Below are 18,818 nucleotides of genomic sequence, written 5' to 3' on the forward strand. Positions count from 1 at the left end.
TTCCACAGTTCTTGAAGGTACAGTGAAAACAACACGTCACACTTCTCAGTAAGTGTGATACGATCTGTAGTTGTGGCTAAAACCACGTCCTTCTAAAAAACTCTAAAAAACGTAAACTGTGGATAACTGCAACTGCTGTCTTGGTTAAAGCCTAAACAAGACACGGAGATACACAAACGTATTTGCCCCACACTTGATTTCTTCGATTTTTGCTCATTGTCACATTTCAATGTTTCAGATCATCAATTAAATTTAAAATAAGATAAATACAACATGAGCAAACCAGCAGTTTTGAAATGATGAGTCCATTTCTTGAAGGTAAAGATTCTTTTCAGACCCATGTGAAAAAGCAATTTACCCCTAAACCTAATAACTGGCTGCGCCTCCCTCTGCAGTAACAACTGCAATCTGTCTTTGACATCAGTGTGGAGGAAATCTGGTCACCTCTTCTTCGCAGAATTATTTTCATTTGGCTACACTAGAGGGTTTCTGACCACCATCTCCATGGGATTCAAGTCGGGACTTTGACTCGGCCACTCCGAAACCTTTGAGCCATTGAGAGGTGGACTTGCTCATGAACTTTGAATCACTGTCCTGGTGCATAACCCAACTGTGCTTGAGCTTTAGGCCACCAATTGATGGGCGCACGTTCTCCTTCAGGATTTTCTGACAGAGAACAGAATTCATGATTCCATCAAGTCATTCAGGACCTGCAGAAGCAAAGCAGCCCCAGACCATCACACTACCACCGCCACGTTTCACTGTTGGTATGATGTTCTTATGGTGGAATGCGGTGTTAGCTTTATGCCAGATGTAACGCATGTCTTCCAAAAAGTTCCATCTTTGACTTTTCAGTCCACAGAATATCATCCCAAAGTTGTGGGGGTCATCTAGATGTTTTTAGGCAAATGTGAGACGATCCTTTTTGGTCAGCAGTGGTTTGCGCCTTGCACCACTGAGCTTTACTGAAGCAAGTTGGGCCTGCAGTTCTTTAGATGTTCATCTGGTTTCTTTCATGAGCTCCTGCATGCATCGTCGGTGCGTTTTTGGTGAAATGTTGGTAGGCTGGCCCCTTCTGGGAAGGTTCACCGCTGTTCCAAGTTCTCTCCATTTGTGGATAATGGCTCTCACTGTGGTTCGCTGGAATCCCTGAGCCTCAGCAATGGCTTTGGAACCCTTTCCAGACTGGCAGACATTTCAATGACTCTTGTTTCACATCTGTATTTGACTTTCTTCAGAACGTGGCATCATGTGCTGCTTTCGGAGACCTTCTAGCTGCTTCACATTGCCAGACAGGTTCTATTTGGGTGATGGTCAGATTCAGCAGCACTGGCAGTAATCATGTCTGGGTGGCTGGTGGAACTGAACCTAATAGTCAACTGTACATTTACATTTATGGCATTCGGCAGACGCTCTTATCATGAGCGACTTACAGTTTGATCATTTTACACAGGTAGGTCAAGGTGGTCTAGGTGTAGGTGGTTGCCCTGGTGGGGGACTGATCCCCAGACTACAGTGTAGAAGGCAGAGGTGTTATCCACTACACTATCCAACTGTATTTGGTTAACTGTTTGATTTAGTAGCTAAGGGGGTTTTCACATTGGGCCAGGTAGGGCTGAACATCATGTTTCCTTCAACAAATGAAATAATCGATGGTTTAAAGCAGTATTTTGTGTTTACTTGAGTTATCCTCATCTAATATCGAAAGACATTTAATGATATATACTGTATATGTTACTGTAAATGACCTGAAGCTGCAGAACTTCATAGGCTTTCTCACCATCACTGCAGACATTCACTGCATGTTCATCATTTTATGTCTTTTAACATCATCTAAATCTGAAACTCACTATTTTAGCTTTTGGAGATGATTTTTAATAACTCCACCCAGCTCCCCTGACCACAGACCGCAGTTAAATCTTGTTTAATCCAGTCTCGGCTTGTGCAACACCCTCACCAGTGTTTCCTATTAGAGACGCCATGCTTGAAACAGAATGCCTCGAATGAATTTCAAAGCCGTTCAGAGGTTTCCAAACAGCTCAGCGCTAGCCAGACGCCACTAAAGCCTCCCACGGCCTGCTTTTCACAGCGGAAATCACACCAGGCCGGCCTTTGCTTCTGCTGCTAACGTTTCTCATGCTGCGAGCACGACGTCAGGGTCGCGTTACCTTAAAAACAGCAGCTCCGGAGCATAACTGATCATTTCAGAGCACCGTGCTCATGTAAACATGCTCGGTGTTTTGGAACAGACCTCTTTTCTTTGGATTTATTACATACGAGGTCCACTCATTTTCCAAAGCATCTGCATAATTAAGCGTTTCAGACGCAAACAAAGCCATTCAGGGAAGTCAGAACTGTTCCCAGTGGTGGTGATAGGAACCAGACGTCCGCCTCTAAAAGCTCCTCTTTTCACTGCCTGATGACTGAGACGCTGTTCTGTGATAGTTTAGAGAATATTTTCCATTCATGGTGGAGGGAGACATAATATGCAGGGTGCTGTGAGGCAAAATAGTCCCCAAAGAAAACGGATTATTCCAGACTTTCCATCATCAACATTCCATAAAAGCTCAGAAGACTCGTGTAGGTTCTCTGGTGGTTCTGGATGGTGAATAAAATGCACCACTGTACAGAAATCCTTACAGGTTTTTGTCTTAAACAGTTAATTATGCAGCTTTTTTTTAAGAAAATTTGCTCATTAGAAGAACTCTCTGAATTTTGAAGAATGATTTTTGGACATTTAGTGTATATTAGGTCAAAATGAACATAATTATTGTTGGAAGTAAAGTTCTGTAGATGTCATTTATACAGAAAAGATGTACATTAATGTGTTATGTGAGGGAAGGAAGCCATTATTTATGATAATAATGTAAGTGTATATTCTCAGGCCACTATTACAGACACTACCGACTGCAGAAAGCATTGCAGAATGCTGTGCAGGTCTAAGGCTGCTGGTGTTGGTTTGGTTTGTGGGTTTCTATTCAGGGTTTCTTACCCGCGGTATAACATCCACAGCCGAGGCTGCCAGCTCTGCAGCTTTAGCTTTCTCCACTTCGTCATAGGTTGGTAGCGATGTGGCCACGCTGTAGGGGGGCGGGACGGGGAAGTCCCCCGGAAAGGCGCGCTCTGTTTGGGGACACGGAGACAACAGTTTTACATGATATACAAAACCAAGAGGCGCATGTCCAACAACAGGTTCTTGCAGTGGTCCTGTCACTAGTCCAACAAACAGTACTGAGCAGTATAGCCAAGTATGTATATCACCATATATGTATATACATATTTACAAATCCTACCACTTCAGATGCTGTTTAAAGCAACCCTGTTTTTCTAGGTTAACAGCAGATTATTATTCTGCCACTTTTAATAGCATAAGAGTAGTTTATACAACCAAAGTAGCAAAAACAAAACTCAACAATATAGACACAAATCTACACTATGAGAACAAAAGTATACGGACAGCTTAACATCAAGTTTAACATCAACAGGTTTGTTGGACGTCCTATTCCAAAACCAGAGCCATTCATTTGGAGTTGCCCCCCACAGCCGCCACTCTTCTGAGAAGACTTTCTTCAAGACTGGAGTGTGTCTGTTCGGTCAAAAGACCATTTGTGAGGTCAGGCACTGATGTTGGGCGAGAGGGCCTGGCTCACACCTGACGTTCCAGTTCATACCAAAAGTGTTCAGTGGGGTTGAGGTCAGGGCTCTGTGCAGGCCACTGGAGCTCCTCCACACCAAACTGGTCACCCCACTGGAAACCCATTTCATGAAGAATTTCATCAGATGCATAGTTCTTGTGCTGATATTGCTTTCAGAGGCAGCTTGCAAAAGAGGATAGGCGTTTTTTTACACGCTACACATTTCAGCATCTGGCGGTCTACCACTTTGGCTGAGCTGTTGAGGCTCCTAGATGCTTCCATTTCACATTATTCGCACTTACAGTTGACCGGGGCGGATCTAGCAGGGCAGAAATTCCTTGAACTGACTTGTGGCAAAGCTAGCAGCTTATGAAAGTGCCACGTTTAAAGTCACTGAGCTCTTTAGTCAACTGCCAGAGTTGGAGCCTGCAGGGCTATGTGCTTGATTTTATACCTGGTAGTAATGGGTGTGTCTGAAACAACCAAACTCAATAATTAGAAGTGGTGTCCACATACTTTTGGCCAGTGTATGTCAACATAATGAAAAGTAGTGTGTCCCTAAATGGTAAACATTAAAGACCAAATGTTTCACACGTTTAACTTCTACAAAGCCGAAATTCGCCCGTCTTCCGTTTGAAGTTTCGTGAAATAAAGATACACATTCGTATGCAAAACTTTGGGCGCCCCTGGTCCAACTACATTCTGTTGAACTTATAAGTGAGAAAAGTAATTGTCCATGAAGTCGTGCATTGAAATGTGCACGTTGGAATGCACAATTACTGCATATTTGCTTGATTTGACATATTTGGGGGGGGGGCAAAACAAAATGTGGTCTGTGCAAATGTTATGGCACCCTCTACAGAGGTGTCAAATTCAGGTCCAGAAAGTAAAAGTCCTTCCCAGGATTTTGTTCCAACAGGCTGGCTTCTCTAGTTAGATCACACCACCAGCAGAGCTGTCCAGCCTGTTGGAACAAAATCCTGGGAAGGATTTTTACTTTCTGGACCTGAATTTGACACCTCTGAGTCCCTCTACCTTTGTATTTTTGAATAAATGAACAGAAATGATGCATTAAATTTGCCCAATATTTAAATTTGCTCATAGTACGGAGCATATTTTCACTTAGATAGACAACAAAACATGTAATTTGAGTGGAGGTGTTCAAACTTTTGCACTTTTTGACCGTAATCTATGTTGTAATATGTGTCATGTGTCTTGAAAATGTCTTCAAGTGACATATCTTTGCCGTATTGCCCCTAGTTTGCAGCTCTGTGCGGAGCCAAACCTGTACCTGATGTAGGTCACAGTGCTCCACAGGGCCCTTTATATTTCCAGAAAAGAGCTGGCCTTCTATTAAAAAGTCCCGTTTCATTTAAAAAGGACTTGAGAAAACTGGCTGCCTAACTGGATCCTGTGTATTACGTTTCAGAATAGCAAAACTTTAAATCCTAATGAATGGAAGTCATTAAATGCACAATATACAGGTTTCATGGCCTTATAAACATACAGTATATAAGACACTTATTTTGGTATAATCTCCCATTAATTAGCCACATTCACCTGTAACCGCAGTGCAAAACTAAACAAGCAAGCATATGTTGGCTGACTGCATTTTGTGAAAGGTAAAAATACTTCTGAATACACTGAAGCGTATAAACCTGTTTCCCATGAGGCCGTGTCACATGGTGACTGATTTGAATACTGCACATGCAAAAGTTCAGGATCGGGCAGTAACTGGACGAAGACTTTCCCACGAAGCCGGCACTGAAGTGACTGAAACTGGAAGTGCTAATTGTTTCAGCATGTGCTGTGTGTAAATCTATGGCTAAACCTTTAATGATAGCACATGGAAAATCAAAAACAGACACAAAACGACCGCCATCCTCCACCAACACTGTGGATGATGAAAGAAAATGAACTTTTCGCTGAGCCACTCCTTTAAGCTGTACTTAAACAGGCCTCTATATGCTTTAGTTCATTACACGGCCTCAAGAAACTTACAATAAATATGCTGATAAGCCACTCTGGGGCAGCCAAGGTTAACATGCACCAGCTTTAAAATATAAATATGGCTTTTAGAGGTAGGTGCATGTTGTTCTTCAAGCCCCCAGCTTACATTTACCATCAAAGATGTGTGAGGGTTATCGCTATGGTACAAAAATGACCTTGAGAAAGGCCGAACAACATGACTTTCTGCTTCAGGGTCAGGATAGTTATGTCTCTTTCGCCAATGTTTCGTTGTCGTTACAAGACCAGATGTTCTGAAAATATTTTACAGCATGGATATCGTTCTAGATAACTATTAGGGTTAGTGTGAAAGTGCTGCGAGCATTTATTTGCCAAATACAGTGCACTAACCTGGAGCTGCGGTGGCTCCTAGTGCCACGCTGGCATAGGGAGGGGGCGGAGCCTCTGCATCTGTTGGCATGGAGACAGGGCTGCTAGAGGCGCCCGCCGAGGCAGCAGCTTGGGATGAGGTGGACGGCTCACTGGCAGGGGTTGATTCAGAGGAGTCATCCTCATTGTGCAACTAAAAGACGGGACAAAAGAAAGAGGAGTCAAATGGAGTTCCTCCGGGGTGTACTCTGGGGTCAATGCTAAAGTTACACTTTCAACTGGTATGGCCCAAATCAAACTGGAATCGAACATTTTGTCAACTGATTGACGACAGAAAGGCTGTGTTCATTGCAAAGAGGGAAGATCTGCACTTGATTTGCTTACGTTAGAAGTGCGAACCAACAATCTGACATACATAGTTCCCATTTGTAAAACTGCAGACCCTTTCAACTGAACTGCAGATAATGATCTGAAGATCATCAGCATTTTCTAAGCTGTGAAACTCAAGCAGAGAAGCGAGTCAGCAGACATTTCCACAAATAATGTGCCTCCGAAAAGAGGCTTAACCACACAGTTTAGCTCTGGCCAAGTCGGTCCTTCATGATAAAACCGAACGCCCTCCCTTTTCTGAATAGGCCTAATCTCTGTAACGTTAAAAAAAAAATCAACAAAGGTTTTGCTATCTGAAATCAAGTGGCAGTATATTTAAGTGTGAACCACTGGTGGATTTAGCATGTTGGTGGTGAAATCTAACAGCTTGACCTCTCTGACCACACTGTATTTTCTCTTTGGCTTTGAATGCAGCCCAAAACTTGATAAGTAAAGCAATACATTTAACACTGAACACGCTTGGGAAACCATCCAAACGAATCCAACAGCACCAGCCAATGGTGTGGCTTTTCTGGAGTGTGACATTATCCAGGGCGCTACGATGACGCTATAGGCCGCAGAGTCTCTGCCAGCAAAGTTTGTAAACACCGTATTTCACGCGGTAACTCGAGATCCACAGTAACGTGAGCTGTAAGACGGGGACATGTGGTCATCCCTCCGGGTGCACCTGTTGGACCACCACACCAAATCTCTCTCTAGCATCTGCAGGCTCCAAACACTGACCCTAGTACACATAGCTGCTCTTTAGCACCACTAAAAACACATTTAACATTGTTTCAGCAGATTTATGCTTACAGGTTTTCGCGCATGGTATGGAAACTGCTAAAAAACACGACCCTGACATTTTTCAAAAGTCCGAAACTGAAAATATAGAAATATATAAACACATATTTGTTCATGTGCAGCCCATTTAACACATTAACCATAAACCACAGCGTTTTACAAGGTAATGAAAATGATCAGAATGCTCAGGCTTCATTCTGATGGGTTAAAATACGTCTGAAGTCCATGCAAAATTATTTTTATGTACACATGTACATAATGTTATCGTTTCATATTGTATTAAAATACATAAGCCACTCAAATCCATACATTACAGTTATTTTATCTAATTAAACCCTAAGGCATTGTTTTAACACTTATTTCAGCATTTACAGACTAGTTTTATAGTAATTACTGAATCATTTTCAGTTATTTAAAAGTAAGAGTTATATCATTTTCTGTCAGCTAGATTTTAAAGGGTCAACTTTTTGTTTGAGGGACCAAAGGGCAACGTTTGTGTTGAGCCAAAAACACCAAACAACATGCAAAAAAGGAGGTAGATTGGTTTTAAAGTCAATTTTACAACATTATACGATGTTTTGACTGAAAGTGCATTTTTGGGGTTGCATGGGGATGCATATCATCGCTGTCCAATGAAAAACATGTGATTTTTACTTTTCTGCATCGTTTGAGCTCCTTGGGCGTCCTTTACATAGTGTGAAAATTTCACGATGATTGGACCAATCGAAATGCTCCAAAATCGCTTGGATTAAAATCCCTTTCCATTAACTTACATTGAAAGTAGAGAGTGTTTTTACCCTCTCCTGTTTTTTTTAAATATGGTGAGGGGGGTGACCCAAATCAAACAGCCTCAAGGGCAAACTATGGACCGTGGATCAAACTTCGGGCAGCCCTAACTCAGATACAGTCAGTTGATTTCATTCTTTGTTCTGTGTAGTACTATGTTATGCTTATGGTGACATCCTATATTAATATCCCCAATGTAATCAAACGTGAATGTACTCAGGCCTTACGTTTAATCCATACACACAAATTTAGCATTATAACATCATATCACTCCAAATGTCACTTTACAAAGTTTACAACCAACTTGGCTGGAGTTAAGGGAGTAAACTGGGCTTGTTCTTTGAACCTCTCGTAATAAGTTAGCAGAACACTGCTATAGTCTGTTGACTTTCTGTGAAAGTTACACTGGTGTCAGAATTTTCCATTTTTCAGTTTTTGACATAATGTGAAAGCACCTGTTGTCCTTTACATTGTGTGTAAATTTTATAATGAATGAACCAGAAAAACGACCTAGAATTACTTGGAAAGACGTCTGGTTCCATTGACTTACATTATAAGTAAAGTAGGTTTTTTCCTTCTCCTGTAAACTTGACATTTTGGAGATACGAGGTTTTGTGCCGACAGCAGCGATTACTGAATTACACATTTAAAGCCTGCCAAATCAACTACAACTTCAAAATACTGAATATTTGAATGTCTATCGTATGGGTCCTTATGATTCTCAAAGGCATCTCCAACAATAGGAGAGTACACTGGACACTGATGTAATGTACATACTTTATGTGCACCCAACCCCACATTTATGATGCCTGTACTGCCTAAAGGCTGCGGACATGAGCTGTATTACTCATCAACAGGCTTCAAGGTTCAAGGGTTAAAAGAATTGCTGCCAGTGGCATGTTTTGATACCGCAGAGACTTTCCAATAAAAACACCCCACGTCTCTGAGCTCGCCTTGGAGCAGCCACAGCACCGTCTTCACAACTGCTGTTACTTCGTTCACTTCAATGTCTTTCCACGATTACGGGAACCTGATACTCAGAGCTATAAATCCACTCTTACTCGCTTTAATGAACAGTGGCCTTGATTGGTTATCAAACAACTGATAAAATGACGTCAGCACTTCGTTGACAAAACCTAAAAAGATCTGGTTTTGGTGTAAAAGAAGATCCAGAGCTTATAAAACACAAGCGGTGTAATGTAATGTCCCACTGAGTGGGCCTCTTGTGTTAAAGATTCAACTGCAAAATATCAAAATTCATTTGAATTTAAACTGTTTTTCATTATAATGATGTTCAGTGAAGAATGGGATCAGCTCAATGTTGAAAATACATGAATGAATACTTTTTGAAAGCTTGATGTGCTGTTTGAAGGGCTGTCAAAGTAGGTTTGTTAATAATGCCACTACATTTTGTAAGCATTTTTCTAGACGAAGCCTTCAAACCATCCGTAGTGGTGCAGTCTGAAGGTCAGCTGCAGCGATCTGCACGTCTCTGGGATAGAATTTGTGAAACGCTGCCCTTTCAAACCTTCAGCACCTTCAGAAAACTACTCTGGACAGACACTCACAGGAGAACTTTGGAAACAAAAATCAATGAGCAGCAAACTAACAAAAGCAGCAGCTTGGTGGAGCGCCAAGTAGTATATATATATATATATATATATATATATATACACTCTCATTGGTTGGAACATGATAAAACTTGCTATTGAATTATTGAAAGTAATAAACAGATTCTGATGATGCTGATTGTCTCCACTCACAAAGCTAAAACCAAATTTTAAATAGAGTCAAATCTGAGCCAGTAAGATAAATGTGGTTAACAGTGATTTACTACACAAAACAACCTGATTATGAATATTATATATCAGTTTTAAGAGCCCTGTTTTTATTTTCTAAATTCTAGTAGTGTGCAAACAGGTCCTACAGGCAAATTTGTGTATACACTGCATTTTTAACAATAATTATGAACTGAATTTAAATATTTTCAGTTTATATTTGAGTTGTCAAATGAACTCAACCTGAAATCAGCGAGTTACAGCTCTGTTGTAAACTATGGTGGGCTAAACAGCACAGCTGAAAAACAGAAACAAGAATGGGAAAGTCTGTGAACAAACTTTAAGCTGATATGTCAAAGCCATTGGTATGTTATCCCAGGTGGTTGCTAGGATGCTGCTTGGCCATTGCTTTGGTATCCCAGGTGGTTGCTAATATGGCTGTATATGCAAGTATCTAAATAGGTACGTAATGTCTGTAAGGGGTTGTGGGCGAGGTCTATTTGCAACGTCATCATTTATGGCAGCTGAATTTACATCTTCATCAACAATCCGCAATTAATTTCCTTTAGGAGAAAAAACGGTGTTGGAACAAATGCTGCATGAAAACTGTACATGTGATCAGTCTCAAAATATTCCCACTATTCCCATAATAATAAAATATTCCAACCAAAAAGACTGATTCTGATAACAAGATGAAATCATAACACATTTTTCTTCTTTGCTTCCATTAAGAGTCAGTAGCGGACACGGAAGCATTTCTACAGTTCTGGAGCAACGGAATTCTATTATACAATATACAATATTGGGGGAAGAGACACATTAAATATGTCATATACTGTAATAAGCTGTCATGACAGACTAATGCCCAGTCATGCTATCATTCCTGGCAATCATCATATGTTGTAGTGCTGTAGTAATGTTTGATGTCACGGTTCAAGTAACGTGTTATCTTAATATTATCGTTTGTTTTAGCAGGAAATGAGTCACAAATATATCCAGATGAACTGTTCCCAGAACAGTTAATGCAGTAGTTAAATATGCTGGTCGTGGACAAAATCCATGCATTGCCACATATTTTGTTTACGATACACTTCCCAATATATTGAAACTGTGCTGGTCCAATTGCTGTGAGGTGGTGAAAGACTGGCCTGTGTTATTCTGACCAAACGATTCAAGTTTGATGGATCACATGATTCACCCAAACACCCCAACCTCCCCAACTGGCCGGGAAGCTCACAGCACACTATTAAACAGTCGGTGATTGTTCAGAGGCTCATTTGCATATTGTAGACCTCCACAACACCAGGCTGACGCCGCAATGAAGATAAAGGAACGATACACTGGACAGGCCCGTTATACAGGCCGTGAACTCCGCACGCCAAACGGTAAATGGCAAACAATCGATGGCAGTCACTTATATGTGAAAAGGTCAGCTCATATTATGTGGCGGAAGACTCGTGAAAAGATACGGCCAACAGGGAACACAAAGCATTCCGGAGAAATCACTGGATCCCCCTCCCCCCGCCGCTTTCACCACCAGCTTTAATTCCACGCTCTAAGCTTCAACCCACCACCGCAGGGTGGATGCCAAAGTCCAGCGGGGAAAACGGCACGTCGCGAAAGCTGAAGTTCACCCAGAGCGAGCCATCGAGGACAGGGAAGACGACAGCGGGACAAACGTCCCTCCATATGCAGAAAGGTGAACAGAAGGACAGCATAAATGACCGTTACATAAATGAAGCAAATTACAGGTCTCCTAAGGCTTAGAACTCAGGGAATAACAAAACTCCTAATCCTTTGCCTGGAGCAGGCCTGAACCCAACAACCACAACAAGTCATTTGGAGATACGGCAAAATATATCACCATACTCCAAGATATGTTCACGGTAAACCACATGCATTAAAATACTTGGTATTTCTGATAGTCGGAACAGACACAATGGAACCTGCAGGGCCACATGCCAACACTATGTATACTATATAATAATAATAATAATAATACCTACAACTACAATGATTTCCACGCCAACTGACCAGGCCTAATTATACTCACTATGTAATGAAACATGCAGTCAGTCGGTTCTGTACTTAATTACTGATGATATAAAAGGATATTACGACATAACTTATCACAATATCAATAAAATATCAACATACTGCCCGTAACTAGTACACAGTTTTCTTCTTTACCTCAAATATGGTCAATCAGTCAAGACATGTTTGGTGTCTTAAGTTAGTTTTAGCTCTGAAGCTACCAGGCTAATGTAGCTAGCAAGGTTAGTAGCCAGTTAGCACTGTGCTAACTGCATATGTAAACCATCACACTTGCCCTCAAACCGTGTGGAGGTGCTCAGTAATCTCTAATATCTCACACTCATGGACTAGACTAGTTAAAATGAGTAGCAGCGTCACGAACCTTGAATTTTATCTATATTTGTGTAGATTTACAGATACAGATTTAGGCATGCGATTGGCACATTTACGGCATTTGGCTGACGCTCTTATCCAGAGCGACTTACAATTTGATCATTTTACACAGGCAGGCCAAGTCGGTGTTAGGAGTCTTGCCCAAGGACTCTTATTGGTATAGTGTAGGGTGTTTACCCAGACGGGGCACTGAACCCCAGTCTACAGTGTAGAAGGCAGAGGTGTTACCCACTACACTATCTAACCACCACGCAAATTGGTGGACTATACGCTTCCACTGCATGTTAGCACTGCATCAGCCACGCAGCTCGAGTGCTAAAACCATAAAACTATAAACACCAAGCATGACTTGGCTGAACGACTCGTTCGACTAATTCGTTTTAAATGTGTCTGCCTTTTTGAGACGTTATTTCTCATTTCCTTTTCCATTATCACAGCACTGACGTAATTTGCATACATCACCTATTATGACATTTAACAGGCCACCTGCATGGGTTTAATCATTCTTCTTAGAAAGCCTGTTGACTAATAAACTCCTGAGTTTGTCACGCAAATATTGACCAAGCGTCTTCGCCTACACAAGACAGAAACATAGACAGGGAAATGGCTAGAGGCACGCAGCACTGCTAAACACAGTAAACATACACCACACAACAATACCCCACCAATTAGCACCATGCAAACTGCACGGCTAAATCTACATATGCGTGTGTGTAAATGGGTATAAATCTAAAAAAAAGTGATTCAGACCTCAAGATGACTACTTTTTTAGATTTTGTGCCACAATTTTGTCCATTTCCAGTAACAGTACCTCCAAATACTTCCATTTCCATAACCTTAAATGTAGTAAATTAGCCTGGACACATATCAGAGTCTTAAGTTAGCTACATTAGCCTTGTCAATTGACATGTTGGGAGGCTAAAATAAAGATTAAAACTTACATTTGTCTATTAAAATGAACAGAAGCTTGAAGATGCTACTGTTTTTACATTTACGGCATTTGGCAGACGCTCTGATCCAGAGCAACTTCCAATTTGATCATTTTACACAGGGAGGCCAAGACAGTGTTGGGAGTCTTGCCCAAGGACTCTTATTGGTATAGTGTAGGGTGGTTACCCAGACGGGGCACTGAACCCCAGTCTACAGTGTAGAAGGCAGAGGTGTTAACCATTACACTACAGCAGCCATACTAACATACCTGAGTCCTTATTCATAGATAACAGGGCATCATACAGCGTCACAAACCACATAATCAAGTGTTCTAGAGATGAACAACTCTGCGTCATTTGAGGCGAGTGCTGTTTAAGGTGGGGCTCAGTCAGGAGAGTTTACCTGGCAACTGAATCATGCTTTTGCTCGAGTACAAGCTTAAAGTGACCAAACTGGCTGGCCAGCCTTCTTGCTTGCTTGTGGTTTACTCAAACCAGCGTCCACAGTTATGCAGAGTCTATCAAATCTACATTATCTCTCAAAAAGTGGGAACATAAGCACTCGTTCTGCTAGCATACACGCTAAAAACATTAGCCGTAGCCTTCTCACGCTTCCTTCTAAACATTTAGAGCAGCAAGTTAAAGATGGAGTCCCATGATGTCTCAATGAGTGCATTTACTGCTGACCATCCCAAATAACTCCACCTAGACTGGCCTACAGTTGGCACCATGCTAACTGGCGAACATGAGCTTCGCAGCTCCAGTGCTAAAACTCCAGAAGTAAACTTCAGACACCAAACACGTCTCGGCTGATCAGCTAGACTGAGATAAAAGGGGGTGGAAACCATCAGATTTTTAACCAAACTTTCTCGTAAGGGACAACAAACCTCTGTGGAGCAGCCGTTCACACTCGGCTGACAGGTATTGATCTCAGAGGAGGAAAGCGTTCACACGCTCGCCTCCCTGTTAAAAATAGCCAAGCGATTACTTCACACCACCCTTTAAGAGGCCTGAGCAGAGCAGGGCAGGGCCAGGGTTCACGGGCGTCGAGCGCGGTTCTGCTGCTTGAGGACTCCTCCGTCTGCCTCCAGGCTCAAGGAGCGAAGAAGAGCTCGTCATGATTCACAATAACAGGGAGAAAGAACAGCCCACAGGCCGTATCCTATAGAGTGGCAGCGCAGTTATGAAATACCAAGAAATGCAGAACCACAGCTATCTAAAATGGAAAGCCCTTGTCTGCGATGACACATACAGAGAAGCCTATTTTGCTGCCGTTGCGTGGCAACCGCCTACCACGCAGAAGCAAGAATCAAAAGGATAAGTGACTAAGAGCCTGTCATATTCGCGAAAAAAGGGAAACAGTCTCGGATCCAACTCTAGCAACTGCCTCAACTGGCCTGAAGTTTCGTCTGCTTTCAAGATAAGAACGCAAAATAAAGCCAGCGAACAAGAACACGGTGCGTCCACTGAGGATTATTATGGCTCCGTTTAAGCCAAATATGGCAGCTGGCCTGATTAGACCTGGTCTCGAGACAAGCATAAGACTCCAGGGTCACTATAAGCGCTCAAGGAGGGTCGCTGTGCATACGTCAGCCTGAAAACGTGACCGAGTGATTAATAAACAACAGCAGCTCCGGGTAATCTTCTCAAAAAAGAGCCATCCTGCTGAGCTGGAGGCTTAAAGTGATAGTTTGTCAGTGAAAAGAGGAACATTCTTACCGCCTTAGTCCAAATGTAGTCAGCCAGGATGTGTTTGGCGTCAGACGTTGGGCTCTGAGGTTTTGCACTGGAGCTACTGGGCTAAACGTCGAGGCATGCTAATTAGCATGGTGTTCCTAAATCACCACAAACTCGTCTCAAGTTGTTCGGGATCGCGAAAAGACTTGACTGTGTGGTTTCTGACACACTGTTCTCTAAAGAATTGGACAAAATGTAGGTTAGCATAGCCAAACGCAGCAGTGGCATCAACTTTCCATCAGCCTCGTAGCTCCGGGGTAAAACCGAGGAAGGAACCTTCAGACACCAAGCATGTCTTGGCTGGTTCATTACATTTCGACTATAAAGCACTCAAAGGTGTCGCTTCAGGACACTTGCCTGCTCTGTTACAGGGATGCTGGATTAGAATTTTTCCATTTTAGTACTGTTTCCCACGGTACACTCATTCCTATCTCTAAATAATAGCATGACCAAGTCCTTAGACCAGCATATTCACAGTAACTACGGAAATTCCACAGATATTTTCCTGTAATCTCAAAAGCTTTAGACTTAGCTGGTAAATGATTCACATCAGTCGACATAAAGCACAGTAAAAATGTCTTCATGGGCAGAGAGGAGATTAACATTAAATATTTACCACAGATTTACTTGCATATGTGATGTTATCTATACATTATGGCACACATATACACCCAAGCCTAGTACTGTTATTAATATATCACCGTTGTCAGAACAAAACCTCATATCTCCATTTTTGTTGATTTTGATATCATTTGAAAGTGCATGTTCTGTATAAATTTCATGAAGTATGGACCAAAATAAATGACTTGATAAAAATTCTGGTTCCATTGAATTACATTCAAAATAATGTATGTTTTCTCCTTCTCCTGTACAGCTACCATTTTGGAGATAGGGTACAATTAATTAGGTTCTGATGAATTTCTGTAAAACCTGTGTTTCTATTTGACTATGACTGTGTCGCTTGGCAGTACACCCGAAACGAAAAGTCCAGTAAAAGGAAACATCAGTAGACAACGCAGTGATGAGCCTCAGTTTGGACCATAAATGCCTCATTGATGGTAAGTCTACTTTCCGCTAGCATAACACATTCACGTAACCTTTATTTTTGGCTGATCGGAATTAAACAGACATCTGAAGCTTGTCAAAGACATCCTGTATGGTTTAATCTGAAGTTTGGAGCAGATATTTTTTCTATATATTGTACCTAGTAGCAGTTCAGCAAAGAGTTCTGTCTTACGGCTTCCACCACTGTTTTCCATTCCTAGCAACCACCTGAAATCTGGTTAGACTAAGACTCACATGGCAGTGCAGTAACATATCTAGAACTTCCAGAAGACCAGGGTTCTAGACAGTTGTTCTAAACAATACCCACACCCCTCTTACAACATTGTTAATACTATACATTATGATGTTAACTATCCATAAACATTCACCCAAGCTTCTAGCATGAATATACGATATTACACATTAAACGACCACATGCAATAAAGTTATTGATTAGGGATACACGACATTATCTTAATATCAGTATCAGCCGATTATTGCTTAAAAGATTATATTTGAAATATTTGACCAATAAAAATGTCATATCAGTTCTCATATTGATACATTCCCACATAATTATAGATTCATACTATTAATAAATGCTATTAATATATTAAACCAAGGCAACTGCCACTTATAAACAAAGTTACCTATCTACAGTTTGTTACTGTTATTACTGTATTTCATTGTACTGTATCTACTGTATTGCACACTATAGCCTTATAATAACATTTATACTACATTATATTATGATGTTAATGGTCCACAGCCACCCCCACACCTGACCTATTAACCTAACATCTTAGATGCCCACACTGCACATTAACTAACTACATTAGCCTTTTATAACATAATGATGTTAACTATTCAAACAAACCCATATTCAACTTATTAATATCAATATACTGTAGTACAGTTTAGACGTCCACGCTACACATTGACTAACTACATTTAATTATGTAGCTACTGGCCAAAACACCCCATAATCAACCTATTAAAGTTAATATACTCTATTACACATTATTAATCTATACTATACTATAACTGGTTATAACATTGTTAATACATTAGGCAATATTAACTATTCAAACACACCTACACTCAAGTTATTAAATGTTAATATACCATATTACACATTAGATGCTGACACCTCACATAAACTAGCAACAAGAACCCTTACACATTAATTTCCATACATCATATTAGCTAACAGCAGTTAACCTTTTATAACACTGTAATACATTACATAATGTTAACTACGCCCACACTTGACTTAGTAAGCATTACTATACTGTATAATGTGCTGCTCAATTACGCAATAACTAACCACATTAACCTCTTATAACATTCTTATAGCATAGCACAAATATGCCCACACTCGACTTATTAAGCATTAATATAATGTGTAACGCGCTGCTCAATTACACATTAACTAACCGCATTAACCTGTTATAACACTCTTATAGCATAGCACAAACATGCCCACACTCGACTTATTAAATGTTAATATACTGTGTAACGCGCTGCTCAATTACACATTAACTAACCGCATTAACCTGTTATAACACTCTTATAGCATAACACAAATATGCCCACACTCGACTTATTAAACGTTAATATACTGTGTAACGCGCTGCTCAATTACACATTAACTAACCGCATTAACCTGTTATAACACTCTTATAGCATAGCACAAACATGCCCACACTCGACTTATTAAACGTTAATATACTGTGTAACATGCTGCCCAATTACACATTAACTAACCACATTAACCTCTTATAACACTCTTATAGCATAGCACAAATATGCCCACACTCGACTTATTAAACGTTAATATACTGTGTAACGCGCTGCTCAATTACACATTAACTAACCACATTAACCTCTTATAACACTCTTATAGCATAACACATATATGCCCACACTCGACTTATTAAACGTTAATATACTGTGTAACGCGCTGCTCAATTACACATTAACTAACCGCATTAACCTGTTATAACACTCTTATAGCATAGCACAAACATGCCCACACTCGACTTATTAAACGTTAATATAATGTGTAACGCGCTGCTCAATTACACATTAACTAACCACATTAACCTCTTATAACACTCTTATAGCATAGCACAAATATGCCCACACTCGACTTATTAAACGTTAATATACTGTGTAACGCGCTGCTCAATTACACATTAACTAACCACATTAACCTCTTATAACACTCTTATAGCATAACACATATATGCCCACACTCGACTTATTAAACGTTAATATACTGTGTAACGTGCTGCCCAATTACACATTAACTAACCGCATTAACCTGTTATAACACTCTAAAGCATAACACAAATATGCCCACACTCGACTTATTAAGCATTAATATACTGTGTAACGCGCTGCCCAATTACACATTAACTAACCACATTAACCTGTTATAACATTCTTATAGCATAACACAAATATGCCCACACTCGACTTATTAAACGTTAATATACCGTGTAACATGCTGCCCAATTACACATTAACTAACCGCATTAACCTGTTATAACACTCTTATAGCATAACACAAATATGCCCACACTCGACTTATTAAGCATTAATATACTGTGTAACGCGCTGCCCAATTACACATTAACTAACCGCATTAACCTGTTATAACATTCTTATAGCATAACACAAATATGCCCACACTCGACTTATTAAACGTTAATATACCGTGTAACATGCTGCCCAATTACACATTAACTAACCGCATTAACCTGTTATAACACTCTTATAGCATAGCACAAACATGCCCACACTCGACTTATTAAACATAATATACAGTTTTACACATTAGACTTCCATATTACACTTTAGCTAGCTACACTTAACCTTTTATAACACTGTAATACACTATATAATGACGGTAACCATTCAGACAGGCCCACACTCGGCTTATTAAGCGTTAATAAACCGTATTACAC

At 40.6% G+C, this 18,818-nt stretch overlaps 1 protein-coding gene across 1 annotated transcript in view; it reads right to left on the bottom strand.

Moving 5' to 3' along the window:
- Positions 1-18,818, bottom strand: part of ndfip2 (Nedd4 family interacting protein 2) — a 31,525-nt gene that overhangs the window by 12,309 nt on the left and 398 nt on the right. Inside the window, exons 2-3 of the mRNA XM_017683687.2 lie at positions 5,994-6,165; positions 2,993-3,123 (exon numbers count right to left, since the gene is read on the bottom strand). Coding sequence (XP_017539176.1) covers positions 2,993-3,123; positions 5,994-6,165 — 303 coding nt within the window. The remainder of the gene's footprint in view (positions 1-2,992; positions 3,124-5,993; positions 6,166-18,818) is intronic.

The sequence above is a fragment of the Pygocentrus nattereri genome, chromosome 12 (assembly GCF_015220715.1).
Source record: "Pygocentrus nattereri isolate fPygNat1 chromosome 12, fPygNat1.pri, whole genome shotgun sequence".
Classification (NCBI taxonomy): Eukaryota; Metazoa; Chordata; class Actinopteri; order Characiformes; family Serrasalmidae; genus Pygocentrus; species Pygocentrus nattereri.